The sequence below is a fragment of the Peromyscus californicus genome, unplaced genomic scaffold, assembly GCF_007827085.1.
Source record: "Peromyscus californicus insignis strain IS unplaced genomic scaffold, ASM782708v3 Scaffold_9__1_contigs__length_137607984, whole genome shotgun sequence".
NCBI classification, from domain to species: Eukaryota; Metazoa; Chordata; class Mammalia; order Rodentia; family Cricetidae; genus Peromyscus; species Peromyscus californicus.
In genome coordinates, this window is record NW_026294617.1 from 47,130,144 (window position 1) to 47,151,505 (window position 21,362).

Genomic DNA, 21,362 nt, shown 5'->3' on the forward strand with positions numbered 1-21,362 from the left:
CCCAGAGCCCTCACCCCTGGCTGAAGCTACTTACAGTGACTGTTGCTAGAGGACACTCAGTTCTCTTCAGGGTTGTGGTCCCTGGTAGACTGACCATGCTCTAACAGATGGCTCCACACCCATGCATATATGAGCTGCATTAATTAGTCAGTGGGTTATAAAAGGGGGGGGCCTGTAGTTGGGAGGGAGAATGTAGGGGTGGATCCATGTGGGAGTTGGAGAAGAATAACAGGGGATACAGATGATAAAAAAAAAGGAAGAATAAAATTTTTTCATAAGATTACCAATCTCTGTACTTGATCATTTTTATTTATTTATGTATTGGGGCACTCTGTCTACAAGTACATCTGCCATGAGAAAAGGACATCTAACCCTTGAGCAGCCATGTGGGTGCTCAGGATTGAACTCAGGACCTCTGGGAGAGTAGCCATGCTTAACCTACTTGACAAGCAGTTATAATGAGATGTTTATAGAATGCCCAGTACAGTACCTGACACACAGTAAGCATTTAGTAACTGTTGTGCATTTGAAGTGAAAACTCTGTTTTGGTCACCCAGTATACACTCACTCTTTTCCTAGACAAAAGGAAATTTCCTATAGAAAACCCACTTCCCACTCTATGTGGGTTGAGTAGAGCCAGCATGAGACCCACACTTGAGCCAATTGGAGCCTTCTAGTCTGTCCGCACAGACACTGTTTCACAGGTGGCCCAGGACCTCCTCTAAAATAAAAGACGGGAAGAAAAATCCAACTTACCTGGGTCTTCAACTTCACAAGATTTTCAGCTATAGTAACTGTTATCTATCTTATCACAGGAAGCAGAGAGCCTGGAGGTACCAAATAGCACCATGAAGAGCATGAACATGCTACAACAGAATGCAAAGCAAGAAAGAAATCAAACAGTGGAGTGTAATTGTTACAGGGTGTGTGTGTGTGTGTGTGTGTGTGTGTGTGTGTGTGTTGCTGGCATGGAACCCATGGCCTTCTGTATTACTAGGAGAGTGGTCTAGGGCCGGCTTACATAACCTTCTAGTTAGAGGAGACAATATTTTTTTTCTCAAGGCCACTTTGATTGGGTCATCTGTCACCTGTAATCTAAGTAGGCCTGAGACACGACTTTGTTCTTTTTAGATTCTAAAGATGGTATTTCCTCAATGTGATTGTTCTAATGGTGCTAGTCTCTCTGTATTTAAACCATAAAACCCTAATCTATTTTTCCTCTTCCATTGTTTTGTTTTGATTTTGCCTTTGTTTCTGAAACAAAGCCTCATGTAACCCAGGCTGGCCTCAAACTTGCTACATAGCCAAGAATGATCTTGGACCCAACTGGCTTGTCTCTACCACTCTAGTGTTGGGATTACGGGCAAGTGACACCAGACTAGGCTAGTATCCAATTATAGGGTCCTATTTTCTCTTGTGAGCTATTCTCTAGTGCTACTGTTCCTCAATATATCTTTCCATAACACCCACAAATAGACACAATTCTATCTTTCAAATGAAATTTCCAGAAAACAACTGTTCTACTTCCTAGCTTCTCAGAGGTTTTTGTTTTTTGTTTTAAGGAGATGAGTTCTGTGAACACTTATTTCAGTATGATTAATATATTACAAAGCTTTGTTAATTCCCTGTGCTAGGGATCCAGCCCAAGATGTCAATCATCTCAGACAAGCACATCACCACTAAGCTACCTCTTCCAGGGACTTTTATTATCAACAGGAATGGTCATTCCTATTTCTAGTGACAATAATTTTGCACACTATTGTCTAACTATGCATTATTCAAATAAATTTGTTTATAAGCCAGTATCTAGATGATTTAAAGCTTATAATTACAAATTTTTAAAGATTTACTCCTAAACCTAATTTCAGACTTTTTGAAATCTTTTTAGAAGGTACACACAACACACATTATTGTAATTATGACAACACTCAACCAGACTCTTAAAGACTGAGAATGAAAATTCTTATTTCTTTCTACAGAAAAATCCTTACTTTTCTTCCTTTTTTTAACATAGGATCATTTACATAGCTCAGATTGGCTTTAATCTTAAGATCCTCATGTCTTAGACTACCAGTGTTGGGACTGTAGACAGGTGCTCCCATTTTGAAAAAAAAAAAAAAAAAAAAAAAGGCTTCTTTGGACCATCTGGTGCAGCAGATAAGGGCTGTTGGTAGATCACGTTGGAAGGTAAGAAGTGACCATATTTCCCAATATTTGGGTTATGATCAGAACTGATGATTGGTTATGATTGTAAGCTGGTCTTTTCTAGATGGCCTTCTCTTTAGAATGAGATTCTGTTAATTTCGGGAGAAGTGTCAGGAGTATTAGCAACAATTAGCCAGATGCCTTCACTTCTTGTGCTCCTAATATCTTCTAAAAAATTACATTAATGGAACCAAGAAATGCCTCAGTTGGCAAAGCACCAGATATCTACCTCTAGCCTACATAGGCACACACCTGAGCACAGCACAAATACAAACACCACACACACACATAAAAAAATTACACTCATTTTTAATGTCTTTTTGGTTTTGTTCTGGTTTTTGCTGTAGTTTTTGTTTTTTGTTTGGTTTTTGAGAGAGGGTCTCACTATGTAGCTCTGGCTGGCCTAGAACTCAGTGGATAGACCAGACTGGCCTTGAACTCACAGAAATTCACCTGCTTCTGCCTCCTGAGTGCTAGGAGTTAAGGCCTGGATGACCACAACCACACTTTTGTTTTGTTTTTTGAGACAGAATCTCAAAGTAGTCCAGGCTACCTTTAAACTAATTGTGTAAAATAATCTGGAGGTTATATCTACTCCTGCCTTTCTACCTGAGTGCTGGCATTACAGGAATTTGCTATCCATAATGGGTTGGTTTTTTGTTTTGCTTTTTGTTGTTGTTTTTTGTTGTATTTCATGTGCATTGGTGTTTTTGCCTGAACATATGTCCATATAAGGGTGTTGGATACCCTGGAATTGGAGTTACAGACAGTTGTGAGTTGCTATGTGGATGCTGGGAATTGAACCTGGGTCCTCTGGAAGAGTAGCCAGTGCTCTAACCACTAAACCATCTTCATTATGTAACTTAATTTTAGTTGTTACAAAAATGTTTATGCTGCTAGGCATGATGACGCTTGACTCTAATCCCAGAACTAAGTAGGTGAAGTCAAGAGAATTAGAAATTCAAAGCCAGCCCTGGCTAGTGAATTCAAGGCAAGCCTAAGCTATATGAGACCCTGTTTCAAAAAAAAAGAAAGAAAGAAAGAAAAGAAAGGAAGAAAAATATTTGTCTGAGAGGGCATGGTTAAGTTAAATTTGAGGCTGCCATTACGTAAACTGTTTATTGAAAAATCACTTCTTTCTACATTAGTTGTTAAAACTTTCCGTATTGACAGGAATCATCCAAATCAGTAAACTAGGATTTATGCTCTTCCTGTTACTCTGTCACTAATTCAAAGATTCACAAAGAGCAGTATTTGACTGTCTTGAGGGTTCATACTCCTAACCACCCAAATCTATATAAGCAATAGTCTGTCTAAAATAACTGAATTCTTTCTTTTCTATTGCAAAGGTACTCCTCACCTACCACACGAAAGACTGTTTAGTAACAGTCTAACTAAAGCCATTACTGATCTCTTTGCCTGTAACATATCCCACCTTAGTACTTGTTAATAATTTTTTTCCTTTTCCTCATTCCCCACCCCCACCCCCACCCCACCCCCGTACAGCACTGGCTCCAACTCACTATGTAGACTAGGCTAGTCTAAACTCAAGGCAAGCCTCCTGCCTCATCTCCCAAGTGCTGGGATTACAGAAACAGCCACCACACCCAGTTTGTAGCTACTCTTCCTCAATTTGATATGGCATTATGGATGCTTAGCACATACTTGAAATATGTCATCACATAGTAACATCAAATACTTACAGGACTAGATGAACAATTACAAACGATTCTATGATAGGCATTATCTTTTGATTTTTATAAATAAACACTCCCAGACACACTTATGAGTAAACTGCTCAATTATATAGCCAAAGAAATAATAGGATTTGGATTGTTTTCTATTTTTTTTTTTTTTAAGATTTATTTATTTATTATGTATACAGTGTTCTGTCTGCACATATCCCTGCAAGCCAGAAGAGGGCACCAGATCTCATTACAGATGGTTGTGAGCCACCATGTGGTTGCTGGGAATTGAACTCAGGACCTTTGGAAGAACAAGCAGTGCTCTTAACCTCTGAGCCATCTGTCCAGCCCCTGTTTTCTATTTTTTAATGTGTATATTTGAGTACCTGCATGTATGTATGTATGTGTGTGTCTAGTACTATTGGTATCCAGAAGAGGGTGTCAGATCCCCTGGACTGGAATTAAAGGCAGGTGTGAACTGCCCAGTATGGGTTCTGGGAACCAAACCCAGCTCCTCTGCAAGGCAGCAAGTTTCTCTATTGCTAAATCATCTCTCCAGCCTTCCTGATTTCGATTTATATTTTTCTACTAAATTCTGTTCTGACTAGCACATACACCTTTCAATGTGGTCTAGTTTACCCTTTTATTGTATTTATTTTACATGTATGAGTGTCTTATCTGCATGTATGAATGTGTACTACAAGCATGCCTCCTGCCCAGGAGGTCAAAAGAGGACACTGAATCTCCTGGAACTGGAGTTACAGATGGTTACAGCTGCCATGTGGGTGCTGGGAACTGAGCCTGGGTCCTCTGCAAGAAGAGTAAGTGCTTTTAACCACTGAACCATCTACCCTGCCCCAGTCTACTTTTTTCATAGTAGGTATCTCTTCCACTCAATTTTGTAGTATTTTACAACATCTGAAAATACAAAGGACTCCCGAAGCCCCTAAAGAGAATCCCTTTACTCTCTTGGTATACCTACCAGTCCTTCACACACCCCAAAAAAACTCATTGAGCTTTATGGTGACATTTGTTTTATGAGGACAATTTATTTTCAACTACAAATACAAAGGTACATTATAGTCGTAAGCGAATGCTTATTCAAACCACACCAATCTCCAAGCTCCAACCAGATTTTTACACTTGGGTGTCCTCTGCTCCAGCACTTCCTGGGAATAACTGAAACTAAGTGTTATTTATCTAAGAGCCATAATACATTTCAGAGCAACAATGTAAATTCATTCATAAAACAGGTTTATTGCTGCTCTAATATGCCAGACCCTAAATAGGTAAAGAGAAAAAGAGAGGCTAGCAGTTCTGAATTTAAAAGTTGCTGTATAAATACTAAAGGCAGTCAAACCAATCAGTCGTTCTTTAACACTTCGGAGGGTAGCTGATTCAGACCGTTTTTTCAAAATTAAAGGAAAACTAACCCTCCAGGAAAACAAAGCACAAACACACAAAACTTTGTATACAATTTTCGGAGAGTTAGAAACTCAGTCCCAACCACCATCATCCTCAAACTCAGGTTAAAAGTCTATTAACAAAACTACATTCTCCAGGAATTGGAATTGTCACATCTGTTTAATAATCCTGGTTATACCTTTCGCAGTGCAATGCACACATATGCTACTTAAGAACTAATTCCACCATAATGGTAACTAGTTAACACCAGCAAATCGTTTCTCTATTAGGAGCCCTGTTGCCCAAATAATTATTTTAAATCCAAAACCTTTCGTTAGTGACACTAACACAAAACAGTTCAAAAATCATTGCTATTCATATGTGGACTACAAAATTACTCACTAATCCCAGGCTCCTCGCTTTACCGGTAAACTCCACATCCCAAGATCTACACCCACAGAGAGCCCTGAGGGCTGGAAGATGGAAAATAACTGATCCCCCGCAAAGCTCATGCCTTCAAAGCAAGGGAAGGTGGGTTCCAGTGACCGCCACGGCTTCCAAGCCCTTTCTTCAAAGGATCTGGAGGTGAACAAATTTACCTCAAGTTCCCGGAGAGCGGTGGAGATTGCTCTCAGAGATACGACCAGTTACCAAGAAGCCTCCCGACCTTTCCGTCACCATAGTGATTTCTAAGCGCTAAAGAGCGTTCTCCCCTTCCCTGTTCCCGCGATACTTGCCAGATGCCAGTCACTCGAGCGGGCCCTAGACCCCGCCCCTAAATGAGCCCGCCCTCTCACTGAAGGGTGTGATTGGACAACGGGGCCCCGCCTACAGCTGTGGGCGGGACCCTGCCGGGTATTTTTTTTTTTCCCTCTTTATCAAAATTCCCCAGTAAATTCCCCAGTTTTCCAAATGCTGTCGTCCCAACCATGCAAAAGGCTGTCGTTTCCATAGCTTTGTTTCTGTTAAGGACCATAGGAAAGGCGTTAACCCCCCCCCCCCTCCGCTTGCTCTCCCTCCTCAATCGAAACTTCCCCCTCGCGCCACTGCCCCGGGTAGAGCCCGCGCATGCGCCCGAACGGCCCGAAGATGGCGGTGGGAATCGCCGCACTTTTTTTTCAAATTCGCGGGTCCCAGAAAGCATTGCGCGCATTTGTAACGAATTTCCGTTCGAGTTTGGATTTTAGGCGCCATTTTCGAGTGAAGGACCCGGAGCCGAAACACCGGTAGGAGCGAGGCGGGGGGCGGCCGTGGCACGGTTTGCAGCCCTGCTCGGAGTAGACCTGCCGACAGGTACAGTACTGCTCTTCTGGATCAGGAGGGTCACACTTTTTCTTCCTGTCCCGCCGTTGTCGGGAACGGAGGCCTGGAGCCGGAGCGGCCAAGTGCGGCGGCGGCGGCTTGGGGAGCGCGGCTGCCTGTCACCCCTCCCCCTCGGCCGCCGGGCGGCGGCTCCAGCGCCTCTTCCTGGGGGAGGCTGCGAGCCTGCCGGGGCCGGGGCGTCCCCCCAGGCCTGCCCGTCACGTCCTCCAAGGGGACCGCAGTCCCAGCTCAGCCTCTTCTGGGCACTTGGCATGGTTTCTACTGTTGAACGGGACTCCGCCCCGGGCCCGGGAGGGATAGACCCCTGCTAGTCCGGAAAAGTGACCCATCCGGAGCGGACGCCGCCAGAGTCCCCTTTAACAGTGTGTGGCGGGCGACTCCGGCTTCGGCCAGCCGTTCCGCTGGGGCCAGGAGGAGAGGAGACTTCGACTCCCCCCGGCCGTCCGGGCGTCAGGACCTAAATGGCGGGGAGAGGAGAGCGGGTCGCCGGGCAGGCGCTGCTGCTCTAGAGAGTAGCCACGCAGACCCGAAGCTGGACGAACTCCTCTGTGTAATCCCGAGCGCTAGCATCCGCAGCCCCGACGGCGTGGGGCTGTCAGCAGATGTCCTCCGCTGTGAGCGATGGCCCCGCCGGGGCGGGTGGCCTGAGCGAGCGGTCCTGGACGCGTTTGCAGGCGCAGCTAGGTTTTCCCGTTGACCTGGGTCGTAGGAAAACCCGTCCCGCCCGGTGGCTACCGCGGTGTTCATGGTAGCCACTTTCCGGAGGACCCCCGCTACCTGCTAGCGGAGTTGGGGGGACGCGGTGGCGGGTGGGTCATGGGCGGAGCCCGTGCGGCGGCGGGCCCTCGGCGGCGGCGAGCTGCGGGCCGATCTGACTCCCGGCTCTCTCCTGCCGCAGCCACCATGCGGCGTAAGGGCACCAAGCCCTCCTCGGTCTGCCACCAGGAGGAAGGGCCGCCGCCCTCCCCGGACGGCGCCCACAGCAATGGGGACCCGGAGCAGCCGGACGGCGGAGCGGACAGCGCTGCAGCAGCTGCAGGTGAGTGACCGACCGGCCGGGACCTGGGTGCGTCGGAGGCCTGTGGAGACCCGCTGGGGTTGCCGGGGGAGCAGGCGACAGGTTGACGTCGGAAGGTCGGGGTTGTCAGAAGTGCAGCTACGGAAAGCCACTCTGCGGTTTTCAGAGGAATTCCATGCAGTTTGGCTGTAACGGTTCTGGAAGGGCTGAGGGTGAGCGGGAGACGTGAGTTGTGGATTTCTGTGATGTTTTGGAGTAGCACTGACGTCTTTATCGTTTTTTCGGCTAAAAGCGGCATGGTCAGCCGAGTTAGGAGCGCCTCTCCGCCCCTAATCTGGACTGAATGTGATGCAGAGTTGCTTCTCTCCAACCTCACCCTTGGATCGCCTTTTTTGGTGCAATATCAATTTTTACTTTTTAAAGTGTGTCTTTTTTTGGGGGGGCGCACATACGTGGAGGGCATGGACTTGGAGTTATAGACAGTCCTGAGCCGCCCATTGTGGGTGCTAGGAACGTAACGCGAGTCCCCTGCAAGAGAAAAAACAGCTGGGCCCTTTAGATTGCCTTTAAAGAGAAAATATAATTTGAGCGTATAGCATTCCGAGTGTAGGAATTAAGAGCTACTGTGGCCGTGTTACTGAAGCTTGTGAGTTTCTTAAGTGCTGAGCCATGTAGAGTTGCATTTTCTATCGTTTGGGTTGCATCGCCTGTTTTACCATAGAAAGCAGAATCATTCGTTGCGATATTCGCAGGTTTTCTTTGTGGTGGTGTGTTTTGACTTCTCTAAGAAAAACCGTGAATTTTATGACTGGTGGTATTTCTTTCACGAATTTTATTTTCCATGAAACTTAAGCTGAAAGATTATCCATCACCGAGAGTTTAGGATATATTTGTGTGGAAAATAGATTCCTAGGTTTCGTAAGTAACGTCCCTCCATTCCGTCCTTTAAATGCTAGCAGGCAGTAGGCCTCCAGCTAATTACACTAATGTAGGCTTTCCCTTTCTGCCTTTCCGTTAACCTAGAGACTCCAGGTGAGGAACTTGATAACAGAAGTTTAGAAGAGATTTTGAATAGTATTCCTCCACCCCCGCCTCCAGCAATGGCCAGTGAAGCTGGAGCTCCTCGGCTAATGATAACTCATATTGTAAACCAAAACTTCAAGTCCTATGCTGGAGAGAAAATTCTGGGTCCTTTCCATAAGGTATTTGCCCATTTAGAAAACTTGTAATGCGTCTTTATTGCAAGATATTTCAGTTTTCTAACTGTCCTGACTCTTTACCACCCCCACACACACCCTAATAGACACACATACAATATGTTGCCTATAATTTCTACAGCAGGAATTAGTTTTTCTTTATCTTATATCTTTGGTATCTCTTTAGCAATAACGTTTTCATGTCGAATAGAATCTATGTTTTTATTAGAAAGGAATGTTTTCCCCGTTGGCCTTTGTAATGGTTTGTAAAATGTCAGGATTAGAATTTGAATATGGTTTTATTTAAGATGTTAAAGCTTGTGCTGGAGCAGATCATGATGTAAGAAAACTCAAAGTGGGTTTTTTGGGGTGCATGCTTTTCCCTCAGCTCACTAGCCCACTCTCATTCTTGGAGTGCTTTCCTTTTCTTAATAAACTGCTTTTATTTCTAAAGAGAAAATTATATATTTTCTAATAACCAAAACTTTTGAATGCCTTTAGTTTTTTACTCTAAATTAAGGTATCTAGTAGTTTAAAATTAGTAGTATTAGTGTGACTGTTTAAATTTAATTTTTTTAAATTTATTTTTATGCAGCGCTTTTCCTGTATTATTGGGCCAAATGGCAGTGGAAAATCCAATGTTATTGATTCTATGCTTTTTGTGTTTGGCTATCGAGCACAAAAAATAAGGTCTAAAAAGCTGTCAGTATTGATACATAATTCTGATGAACACAAGGATATTCAGAGTTGTACTGTAGAAGTTCATTTTCAAAAGATAATTGATAAGGTAAGAAATTATTTTCTACTTGCAACTTCAAGCAAGAAAGAGAAATAGCATGCCACATTTTGTTATTGTTGACCTGAATTGTTTCCTTACATTTTGTGTATAATTAAAGCAAAAGAAATATTGATTACGTCTGTGACCATATTTATTTCAACTTTTTTTGAAAGAAAATATTGATTTTTGGGAACCCTGAGTGCTACATAAGCATTCATTCACTATAAATACAGGCTTCATTTTTAAAGTTACATTTTTTATTGCTTTAGAATAAACATTCTAATTTTTAAAATGTAATAATTTACTGATTTTTGCCACCCCCATTTTTTCAGTGTACATTAAATATGTTATTAGTAGCTCTGTGTGTGTGTGTCTGTGTGTGTGTGTGTGTGTGTGTGTGTGTGTGTGTGATCTGAAAAAATTTTCTAAGGCTTGAACTACCTTGATCCTTCTTTTGAAATGGTAGGGGGCAGGCTAGTGTTTCTGTTTTCTGGAAATTTATAAATAATGACCAGGTTATTTACATGGTTCTTTGGGTGTTTTTTCTCATCTATTTACTTATTAGCATAGACAATTAATGATTCAAAAAGCAACTGAAAAGAACCTTAAATATAAATGCAAATAATGAAGTGGTTAGATAATTTAGGTGCTGGGGGATTGTTCTTATTTTAAACATAAAGAAATTTAATTACACAAAAGCATCTCTTAATTTTGCTTATTCATTCTGTTGTACTTTTAAGTTAGAGAATAGATTGCCAATAAATCAGATATTATTCCAATGCTTGTTAAGTTTGAGTCATCTAAAATTGACAGAGCCTTTAAGAATAAAATAAACTATTGCTAAAACAGAGTTATGATTGATTTCTTTTACCAGGTATATAATTGTGAGATTTTTACAGTTTGCTTTACTTTCAATTAATGATGATAGGGATGCTGTTCAGGAAGGTACAGAGGGTATCTTGTGTCCTGCCACCACCGCGCGCGCGCACACACACACACACACACACACACACACACACACACACACACACACTGACTGACAAAACCACCACCAAAAAGTATTTCCCCTTAATATGTTCCTTAGATCATCTCTTCCTTTTATAGCCTTTTAACCAGTCAACGTGGTTATTAGTTTGAGTGTGGTGGGGTTGTTTTAGATACGGTGGAATTCTTGTCCACCTTCTTTGGCTCTTATTGAAATATATTTTGGCTTGTTTAGAGGTAAAGTTTTATTTGCTTCATTTGGCTTTTTGGTTTTGGAGATCTTTGAGAAAGAAACAGAACAACTTGGAGAAGTAGCTAGTCCTTGCTAAAGCAATATTTTTTTATTCATTTTAGAACAATTGTCAGTTTATGTGCATATTTACTTCAGGGAAGATAAGGGCTAAAATTTGTTATACGTGTATGACTGAATTTGTCAAAAAATACAAGAAAAAATTTTAAGAAATATTTAATCCATTGAATTAGTTTCAGTGTAAAATAATAGAATCTGGATCGGAGCTATGACTTAATACCAACTGTTTTCTGGTTTTGTTTTTTCTAAAAACAGGAAGGGGATGATTATGAAGTCATTCCTAACAGTAACTTCTGTGTATCTAGAACAGCCTACAGAGATAACACTTCGGTTTATCATATAAGTGGGAAAAAGAGAACATTTAAAGATGTTGGAAATCTTCTTAGAAGCCATGGAATTGACTTGGACCATAATCGATTTTTAATCTTGCAGGTAAGTTTATAAACACTTCCAAGGTTCTTGGTTTTTAGTTTTTGTTTTGTAATAAAGCTTGAAAGAGTGTTCTGTTTGATGAATCCTGTATTGGAACCTTAAAGTACTGTAGCAGCACATCATGGTTTACATACTAAATCAAGATGCGAATCATTATTTGCTGCTCTAGAAATTTAAGGAAACTCATTCAAAATTATGTGGTTATCATCGCATGTTCATTTTATATTTGGATATTTGACATACTTGTTCCGCTCTAGCAGCACGTAAATATTGGCGTAGTGAAATAAATATTAAACACCAATATTATTGTGCTGCTTTAGTGTGACAGGCATACAGCAACTATCATTTCTATTTGTATTCCCCTGGAAAATAACATTTTATATGAAATCTTTTAATAGTCTGCCCTTTTTGTTTATTCTCATTTTTCTCTAACATAAAAACTATTTACTTGATATTTAACAAATTTCTCTGAAAACCTGATATATTTATTTTTAACATCTATAATAATATTAAAGGTTTCCTCAAGATGGGTCTTGTTTTGTTTACGGTGGCCTAATTCTTAAACCAGTAATATTAGTATCAGCTCTTAGAGAAGTCTTTTTTAAAAGGAAGTATAAAATTTAAGTAAGTGCCTAGTGTTAATTTGATTTTTATTAGACCCTGCCTTTTGTTGGGGTTTTGTTTTTGTTTTTTTCTTTTGGGGTGTATGTGTGTATCTTGCTAGTATAAATAATTTGATGCAAGGAAAATTTTGTCATTTGAGATAGAGGAGTGGTTGGTTGGTGGGTTTTTTTGTTGTTTTTTTTTTTGTTGTTGTTTTTTGTTTTTTTTGGTTAGGGGGTTAGTTTGTTTGTTTGTTTTTTTGGTAAAATAGGCTTTGTTAGGTATTGTGAAATTCTTGATGTGATTTAAAGACATCTTATTCTTTTGTCCTATTCCAAGCTACTAAGGGCATAAATCAGATTGAAAAAGAGAGACATTGCTTGTTATGTAGAGACAGCTGCTGATAGGCTCTAGTGTGGCCTACTAATTTTCAGCTAAGTTAGGAGTTTTGATTGGACATCAACTATTTTGTTGTGGTAACTAAGTGTTCCGATTAACAACATAATTTTTCACACATTTTAGAGTATATTCTTAAGGGTTTTATTATTATTTTAAGCATACATTGTATAGAAGACAAAATTTTCTGGAATAACCATCAGTACCCCTTAACTATCAGAATATTGCATTTACAATACTTCAATGAACTGCTAAAAATTTTACTTAAAAATAAATACTGAAAGAAATCAGTTGCACATATGCATGTAACTAAGATTTGAATTTATATAGATGTGATCTTAAGTCATTGTGGGTATTTTTTGCTTTCCTTTTTGAAATGAATTTTACTGTCTTGTGGATTTCCATATTCAAGAATTTGGCTTGATTAATTATGCATAAAAAGTTGTATTCCTTTACTAAATTTAATGGTGGTAACATTTTTGCAGGAAGTTTTACTTGATCTTTTGTTTATTCTTTGCTATTTGCTTATTTTCTCCTGAGATGATCAGTTTTATGCCAGTGCAAAATAGACTAACTATATTTCAGGTCTTGTAAAGTTTTTTGTGGAGCTTATTTATACATAATTTGGTAATGAAGAAAGGTGATAAAGCAATTTCCCAAAGAAATAAATTACGAAGTGTCAAGTTTATATTAAAACCTATTCTTCTGAAGTACTTAAAATGCTTATTTGTTCCATTATCTGAACCCTTTTCTGTGCTCTTAAATTTCTCCATTCTTACTAAAGAATACTAAGTTAAACATTCCAAATTAATAGATTCAGTTTTATTTGATTGAACTTAGATCAGAACTTTAGCAACTCACCTTTTAGGAAGAAAAAGTGGAAATTGGACTAGGTAGGACTCATAGAATCCTATTAAATTTGAAGGCAAGTGGAAGTAGTTTCTGGTTTTTCTTAGCTCTTTATCAAAATCTTTGACTCTTACACTAATAAGAGATTTTAAAGCATGTGAAGGTAAGATTATAGCTTCTATTTCATTCTCCTAATCACTAACGTTTGTCTTAAAAATGACGCGTAGTTAGAATGGCTAGAAGATTGAAGATCATACATAATATTAGCATCCAAGACATAAGTATACAGACTGGGCAGTGACAATGATTACATCACATGTAATACAAATTTAGAGAAAGCAAAATTTTTGAGATTAAAATGCACTAAATTTTAGAAATTAATTTTTAAAACTTTTATAGTGTTTATGGAGTTGTGTTTTTTAAGTAAGCATTTTTAGTATATGGATCCATTTAAAATTTCAATAACCATTCAAATGTGTTTCTAATGAGGCACTGTGCTAAGAAGAATGTGAAGATGGTTAAAGCCCCTTTTTTTTTTATCCTTGAGGACAGATGTACTGGGCATGTATACTTCAAAAATAGTCGCTTACAGTTGATTGGCCATTGGTTTGAATGGTTTTATCAAGACTATTGGTCCCAATGAGAAAGGTTTTATTAGTCTGTGTTATTTCATAGGTGACTGTGACTTAATTGGATTTTATTGGTTTGCTCCATTAGTTAATGCTTCTGCTCTATTCAGGTTAGAGAAATGAAAATCCTCTACTTCTGTTACCCTTCAAATTTACATTAATAAATTGGTATATTAGGAGTGGTTTTGTAATTCCTTAAAATAGAAATTGGATTGTCAACATTCCTGTATGTTTTTTGTATTCATATTACAAAATAAAACAACATTTTTGTTACTGTTTTCTACTCTGGAGAATGGATTAACCTAGATTTAAGTTGTTATCCATGTTTTTTAATATCCTCTTACAGTTGGCATGGCATATAAACTATTAGTTGTAGTCTCTTGTTTTTGTTTTTGTTTTTGTTTTTTTCGAGACAGGGTTTCTCTGTGTAGCTTTGCGCCTTTCCTGGAACTCACTTGGTAGCCCAGGCTGGCCTCGAACTCACAGAGATCCGCCTGGCTCTGCCTCCCGAGTGCTGGGATTAAAGGCGTGCGCCACCACCGCCCGGCTAGTTGTAGTCTCTTAATCTGTAGAAATAAGGAAAAAATCTAAAAAGCAAATCTATGACTTAAGTTTTGAAAGAAACTTTTGACTGACTAGTAATTATTTCAATTTTCCAAAGGTGTCTGATCCAGTGTCTCAACTATGAAAAACAAGCTTAGGAAGCTGCTCCTAAGCACCTAGAATAGACATGAAAACCAACCATAAAGCATTCTGTTTTTCACTTGTATACTTTGGACACATACTAACCTTGGTGATTTGCTTGGGTAAACTGTAGTTGAGGAAGGTAGAAGTTAATGTATAGTGCAGCAGAAAGCAGGGAAAATGAAAATTATTTAGGCAACATAAAAATTACAAAGCCCCAGGGATTGGACTATTGCTCGGTGGTACTGATTGTCTAGCACACATGAGGCTCTTGGTTTGGTATCTAATAATGTATATAAGTGTTTTGCCTGCATGTATGCATGTGTACTATATGTGTGCTTGGGGCCAAGGTGGCCAGGAGAGGGCGTCAGATCCCCTGGAACTAGAGTTATGGATGGTTGTGAGCTGCCATGTCAGTGCTAGGAATTGAGCCTGAGTCCTGTGCAAGAGTAGTCAGTACTCTTTTAACTGCTGAGCCATCTCTCCAGCCAACCCACCCCCATCTGTATTCATTTTAATGAAAATAAAAGGACTTATTTCACTTGCCAAGTGCTGGGATTTCAGGTGTGTGCTACCATACCCAACTTTCTTTTAGGTTTTTTAGGTCTAGGTGCCTGTACATAAGATTATTAAAGAATGGTTTAACTGAATCACAATATCCTTGTTTGCTCCCCAGTAAAGTCTTCATTAAGTTAGGACCTAAGCCCATTTCTAATTTATTTTTCCTCCATCTGTTGCTAGGGATCAAATGCAAGGCCTTCTGCAAGCACTCTACCACTGGGCTGATATACCCAGCCCTAGCACTCTCATACAACAGTAGGGAATGTGTTCAGATTTTGTTCAGAGCTGAGTGGCAGTGGCTGAGGCAGGTGACTCTCTGAGTTCAAGGCCAGCCTGGTCTATGCAGAGAAATCATGTCTCAAAAAAAAACTTTGTTCAGGCACATGACTTTATTATTCTCAGCACTCAGGAGGCAGAGGCAGACTGATCTCCTGAGTTCTAGACCTACATGGAGAGACCCTGTCTCAAAAAAGAAAAACTGTCCAGTATGCTTTTAAGCAATAGAAAGTAGCAATAACTGTGAGAGTGTATGAAATTTTACATACAACTTCAGGTATAGTAACTTGAAGTGTCTTTTAGATATCACTGTTCTGTTACTATGTGATTCGTAACCTTGCCTTAAAGTTCAAATTGGCGCTATACATTTTTTCTGGATAATGGGAAAGATCTTTGGTGGTTATTGCTGTTGCAGAGAATCTTGAGATTGGTTCCCAGAATCCAGTTTACAACTGCTTGTAACTTTGGCTCCAGGGGATTCAGCACACCCTTCTGAACTCCATAGAAACCTGCATTTTTGTGGGTACACAGACACACGTGCACAATTAAATATCTTTTTCTTTTTTTTTTTTTTTTTTTTTAATTATTTCAAAGCTGGGCAGTGGTGGTGCATGCCTGTTATCCCAGCACTCAGGAGACAGAGGCAGGCAGATCTCTGTAGCTAGAGTTTTCCTGCCTGGCCCACAGTCAGGACAAATCTTTCTCACCCGCCAGTCCCACAGCCGCTCAGACCCAACCAAGTAAACACAGAGACTTATATTGCTTAAACTGTTTGGCCTAATGGCTCAGGCTTCTAGTTATCTAGTTCTTACAACTTAAATTAATCCATTTCTATAAATCTATACCTTGCCACATGGCTCATGGCTTACCGGCGTCTTTACATGCTGCTTGTCATGGCAGCGGCTGGCAGTGTCTTCCCACCTTCCTGTTCTCTCAATTCTCCTCTCTGTTAGTCCCGCCTATAGTTCCTGGCTGGCCACTGGCCAATCAATGTTTTATTTATTGACCAATCAGAGCACACATTTGACATACAGACCATCCCACAGCAGATCTCTGTGAGTTTGGGTCCAGCCTTGTCTATAGAGCGAGTTCCAGAACAGCCAGGACTACACAGAGAAACCCTGTCTCAAAAAACAACAACAACAAAGAAAAACAGAAAGAAGGAGGGTGGGGGTGCTCTACATTGTCATTGAAAAGCCACAGCTGGCACTGGAGAGATGACTTAACAGTTAAGAGGGAACCCACCTGGCAGCTTACAGCCATCTTTTGACTCCAGGCCCAGAGGATCGGACACCCTCTTCTGGCCTCTGGGGGCACTCACTACCTGTATGTGGTGCATAGACATATATGCCAGCACTACAACCTACACATAAAAGAATGAAATGGTATTTAAGCCACACAGTCCTAAACGAGATAAGTAAAGCCCTTACTGGTTGTGCTTTATTCCTCAGTCACTGGTCAGTCACTGGTCCGTAGGATGAATGCAATAGCAGGGGGTAGTGCCAATCTCCTTTAATCCTAGGAGGAGGAGACAGGCGCATTTCTGTTAAGTTCAAAGACAGGGCTACAAAGGAAAGCAAAAACAGTAATACAGTGTAATACAATCTAAAACATACCTTTGCATGAGACTTGATGTGAAACTATTTTGATTTATAAATGAACTTGTCTTTAACTCAACAACTATTACAGTGAGAGAAAATCAGCTCAACATCCTACCATGCTTTCTCTCAAGTTAGGTTACTTCGTAATAACTATATACACCTTCTAAAAGTAGTTTGCGCAGGAAACATGTCATGCTATTCAAACATTGGCTGCTGGGAACCAATCTCAGATTTCACTGGACCCCAGGTTTTGATTATTTGAAAAATGTAGATTTAATACTTAGTGGTCATTTAACTCATATGTGGGTTCTTTTGGCATTTTTTTCTTATTTTTATTCATCTTAAAATAGACATTTAGATCATTCAACTTGAATTAGGTAATGTACTTTATAAATCATGGGTACTGAGTATTTTATATAAATGCACAGCACTATAACCAGGAAAAAATCATTCTGCCTAAAATACCAGTAGTGCAACTATTGATAAACTTGCTTAAATAACTCTGAATAAGACTCTTTATTCAGTGACTACATTCACTATTATAATCCAAAGCTTTGGATATACTTCGGGTTTGGGTCCTGTCTAAACTTAACAATTGTTGGTGCAGACTTGAGAACCGACAGGAAAGCACTCATAAATACCTACATAATATAGTAGGAGAATAAGTCGAGGCATTTTGCTTCATAGTTTCACTCTATACTTGGTGATATCAAAGTACTGACATTATGGTGATGTCTAAAACTATTAAAAAGTATACCTGTCAGCCTTTAATCCCATAGCTCTTGGGAGGCAGTGACAGGTAGAGCTCTGCAAGTTGAAGGCCATCCTGGGCTGCATACAAAAACCCTGTTAAAAATCAACAAAGTGCAGTAGTGAGTAGATTTTAAAATGTTGAATTAGATTCTTTTCCTTCAATACATTTTAGCCTAATTTTTAAGGTTGAGTCATTCACTTATAAAAATGGTAATCACGCCGGGCGGTGGTGGCGCACGCCTTTAATCCCAGCACTCGGGAGGCAGAGCCAGGCGGATCTCTGTGAGTTCGAGGCCAGCCTGGGCTACCAAGTGAGTTCCAGGAGAGGCGCAAAGCTACACAGAGAAACCCTGTCTCGAAAAACAAAAAAAAAAAAAAAAAAAAAAAAAAAAAATGGTAATCACTAAAGTATCTCAACTTGTAATTCCTTTTCTTGGCCATTTAGTTAAAATTGGATTTTCCCCCCACTTGTCTGTCTATTCTTTGCTGTTAAAAATGTTTAAAGAACAAACGCTACAGAATGTTCTTCACTCAAATTAATTGGTTACCTGGAAATCAGCCTTGGGTACTGATTATGTATAGGTTCTTCTTTTTAGGTAGTCAAAGCTCTTAATTATAGTTCAAAGTTGATATATTGATTACAAACAGAAGTTTTCCTGTGTAGCATGTAACAATGCTATTTGTTCTCTGTAGTCAGAGTGTTTAGAGGGAAGAAGAATTTCCTTTTCAAGTTAAGACTCAGTTTATAAAATCAGAACTTGTGAGTTTTAGTCATTATGAAGTGGGTCATGTTAAACTCACTAGGTTTAGAGAGAAGTTGGAAAGCTGCATAGAGAGGGGAACTATAAGCACTCAGGCAGGGGTCCCATCACAGTTTAACTCTGATGAGATTTTTTGAAAAATTGTTTTAGAATGTGAGACCCAATTAGCAAATTGTTAGTAATAATTGGTAGTGTACCTTACCAAATTTTGCTTAACAGAAATTTGTTTACTTAAAACCACAATATAGGGTACCTTTGTGTGGGTCTGTGGGTCTGTGGGTATGTACTGTCAGTAATTTTATAAGAATATATATGAAAGGGGTTTTAGATCCCTTGCCTAAAACATCCTTAACTGACCTGATGAATGTCATTTAGTTGGGATTACCCTATTCTTGATGAAGAGATTTAGCTGCTGTTTACAATGAGTATGAATGTGACTCTCTTAAAGGGTGAAGTCGAACAGATTGCTATGATGAAACCAAAAGGCCAGACTGAACATGATGAGGGTATGCTTGAGTATTTAGAAGATATAATTGGCTGTGGACGGCTAAATGAACCTATTAAAGTCTTATGTCGGAGAGTTGAAATATTAAATGAAAACAGAGGAGAAAAGGTAAATGAATCTTCAGTAAACATTTGTTGCCAGTGAGAATATCTTATTTGTGGATCAACTGAATTTACCGAGTTGAAGACTTAACTTTTTATAATTCATACAGAAATGTTTGGGGTTTTTGTTGTTGTTTTGTTTGGTTGTTTTTTTCTTTACTGAACCCTCTATATTAGCCTTTGGATGAGATCTTTTACTTGGTGTTTATGTGTTCCAAATTGATTTTATATATGAAATATATTTTGACTCTTTCATTTTCGTAGTTAAACAGAGTTAAAATGGTGGAAAAGGAAAAGGATGCCCTAGAAGGGGAGAAAAACATAGCCATTGAGTTCCTTACCCTGGAAAATGAAATATTTAAAAAAAAGAATCATATCTGTCAATATTACATGTAAGTACTCTGATCAACTTTATATAAATTTCTAAACATCAAAGCCTTTTTTTCTATAATGTGAACACTTACATCTTTCTAAAAGTCACTGAGTACTTGTTTTTTAGTGTCCTATATTAAGAGTGGAAGGAGGTTGTACCATTTATGAGTAGTAATAGTGTGTGTGTGCACGCGTGCATTGTATGCAGTATCCCCTCAATAAGGGATAATATTTAGAACCTGGAAGAAATCGCAGGTAGTGCCAAACCCTTATATGTACTATTTGTTTCGATTATGTCCTATTGAGTGCCACAACATCAGAGTTAATCTGACCTTACAGGACATGCTTTTTGTTGTTTGTTTTAATTATTATTACTGTGCAAAGGTAGGTGAGTACTAACTCCCCCAGGTAGAAAGACAACTTACAGGGATGATTCTCTCCTTCCGCTGGGAGGTTCTAGAGATCAAAATCAGGTCATCAAGTGTGTCCTACAAGCACTTTTACCTTCTGAGCCATCTCCCAAATCCATTGTGGTTTGGGGTTTTGCTTGTTTTTGTTGTTGTTTTTCGGTTTGGTTTGGGGGGAGTAGATGTGTGCACACATGTACATGCATGTGCATACAGAAGCCAGAGCAAAATACGGAGTGTCATCTTCTGCCCCTCTCCACTTCATTCCCTTACAGGGTGTTTCCCTAAAGCAGAAGCTCACTGTTGCAGCTAGGCAAGCTAGCCACCAAGCTCTTGAGGTCTACCTGTCTCTGCTACTGCACTGCCATGTGCCCCTTCCCCTCCCCCCACACCCTGCTGATCTGATGTTAATAGCACACTTAGCCATGGTGCAGGAATTCCCACTCAGGTCTTCATTCTTGATAATCAAGTGTTCTTACTTAATTGAACCATCTCCTCAGCCCCTCTTTATTTTATGCCCTTTGCATTACTAAGAAATATAAGGAGAATTCCTTGAACAAAAGCCTAATGATACCTTACAGTTGATCCTGATAACCATTATGGCTACTAAGTGACTGTAGGGTTGATATGCACATGTTGGTGTACTGAATCAAAGGAAAGACTAATAGGCACTGTGCAATTTAAAATTGTTTATTTCTGTAATTTACAATTAATTTCATATGATAGTCTACCACAAGTAACTGAAACTATGAAAAGCAAAAACATGAGATACTACTATACACTGTTGAATAATAGATCTAATTTATTGACTGAACCAGTTTTGTTCCTAAATTCTATCTAGCCTTAACCTACTTCCCATAGCCGTAGCTTACTATAAATTGATGAATAAGAATATTTTTAAAGCAGCTAATTTTACTGATGACATTTTACATTCTCTTTCCCCTCTAGTTATGATCTGCAAAAAAGAATTGCTGAAATGAAAATCCAAAAGGAAAAAATTCATGAAGATACTAAAGAAATTACTGAGAGGAGCAATATGCTTTCAAATGAAATGAAAGCTAAGAATTCAGCTGTAAAGGATATAGAAAAGTAATAATCTTTGGGAAAATACTATAAGTATTTAAATTCAGTTTTCACATGTGTCTACATGTAAACTTACTGCAAACATATTGAATGTAATTCAGTTCCCAATAAATAGTCCTTTCAGGCACCGGCACCCTACCTAACTCGTTGTTACAGATTGCCCAACAGTCATACAGTAAGGGATGCCTTTCCCTCTAGTGGCACAATACATAAAAAACTAAAACATAAGCATTTTCCCTGACCCATTAGCCCTAATAGTTTACAAATTTGATTTTGAAATTCTATTTTACAAGTAGAATTTTGGTTATTTTAGGTGGACTTTAAAAATTCTCATGGCCCCCTATTCTATGACAACTTTCAATGACAATAGTATAGTGAGTTTTATTTCTTTAATTTTTATGGACAACATTTTATATACCTAGACATGGTAAACCAGTCTTTCCACC

General features: G+C 39.5%; 2 protein-coding genes across 6 annotated transcripts in view; one reads left to right on the forward strand and one right to left on the reverse strand.

Moving 5' to 3' along the window:
* Positions 1–6,027, reverse strand: part of Ift80 (intraflagellar transport 80) — a 115,567-nt gene extending 109,540 nt beyond the window's left edge. For 3 of the 5 annotated variants that reach the window (XM_052731978.1, XM_052731977.1, XM_052731975.1), the window contains exons 1-2: positions 5,894–6,025; positions 757–866 (exon numbers count right to left, since the gene is read on the reverse strand). The gene's annotated coding sequence lies outside the window, so the exon portion shown is untranslated. Of the gene's footprint in view, positions 1–756; positions 867–5,893 lie in introns of all 5 variants that reach the window. The other 2 variants (XM_052731976.1, XM_052731979.1) reach the window with 2 other exon arrangements.
* A 290-nt stretch (positions 6,028–6,317) lies between these two features.
* Smc4 (structural maintenance of chromosomes 4) overlaps positions 6,318–21,362 on the forward strand; it is a 38,714-nt gene continuing 23,669 nt past the window's right edge. Inside the window, exons 1-8 of the mRNA XM_052731973.1 lie at positions 6,318–6,587; positions 7,516–7,656; positions 8,659–8,837; positions 9,427–9,618; positions 11,159–11,335; positions 18,897–19,061; positions 19,319–19,446; positions 20,782–20,922. Of these exons, the coding sequence (XP_052587933.1) occupies positions 7,521–7,656; positions 8,659–8,837; positions 9,427–9,618; positions 11,159–11,335; positions 18,897–19,061; positions 19,319–19,446; positions 20,782–20,922 (1,118 nt within the window). The 5' untranslated portion in view covers positions 6,318–6,587; positions 7,516–7,520. The remainder of the gene's footprint in view (positions 6,588–7,515; positions 7,657–8,658; positions 8,838–9,426; positions 9,619–11,158; positions 11,336–18,896; positions 19,062–19,318; positions 19,447–20,781; positions 20,923–21,362) is intronic.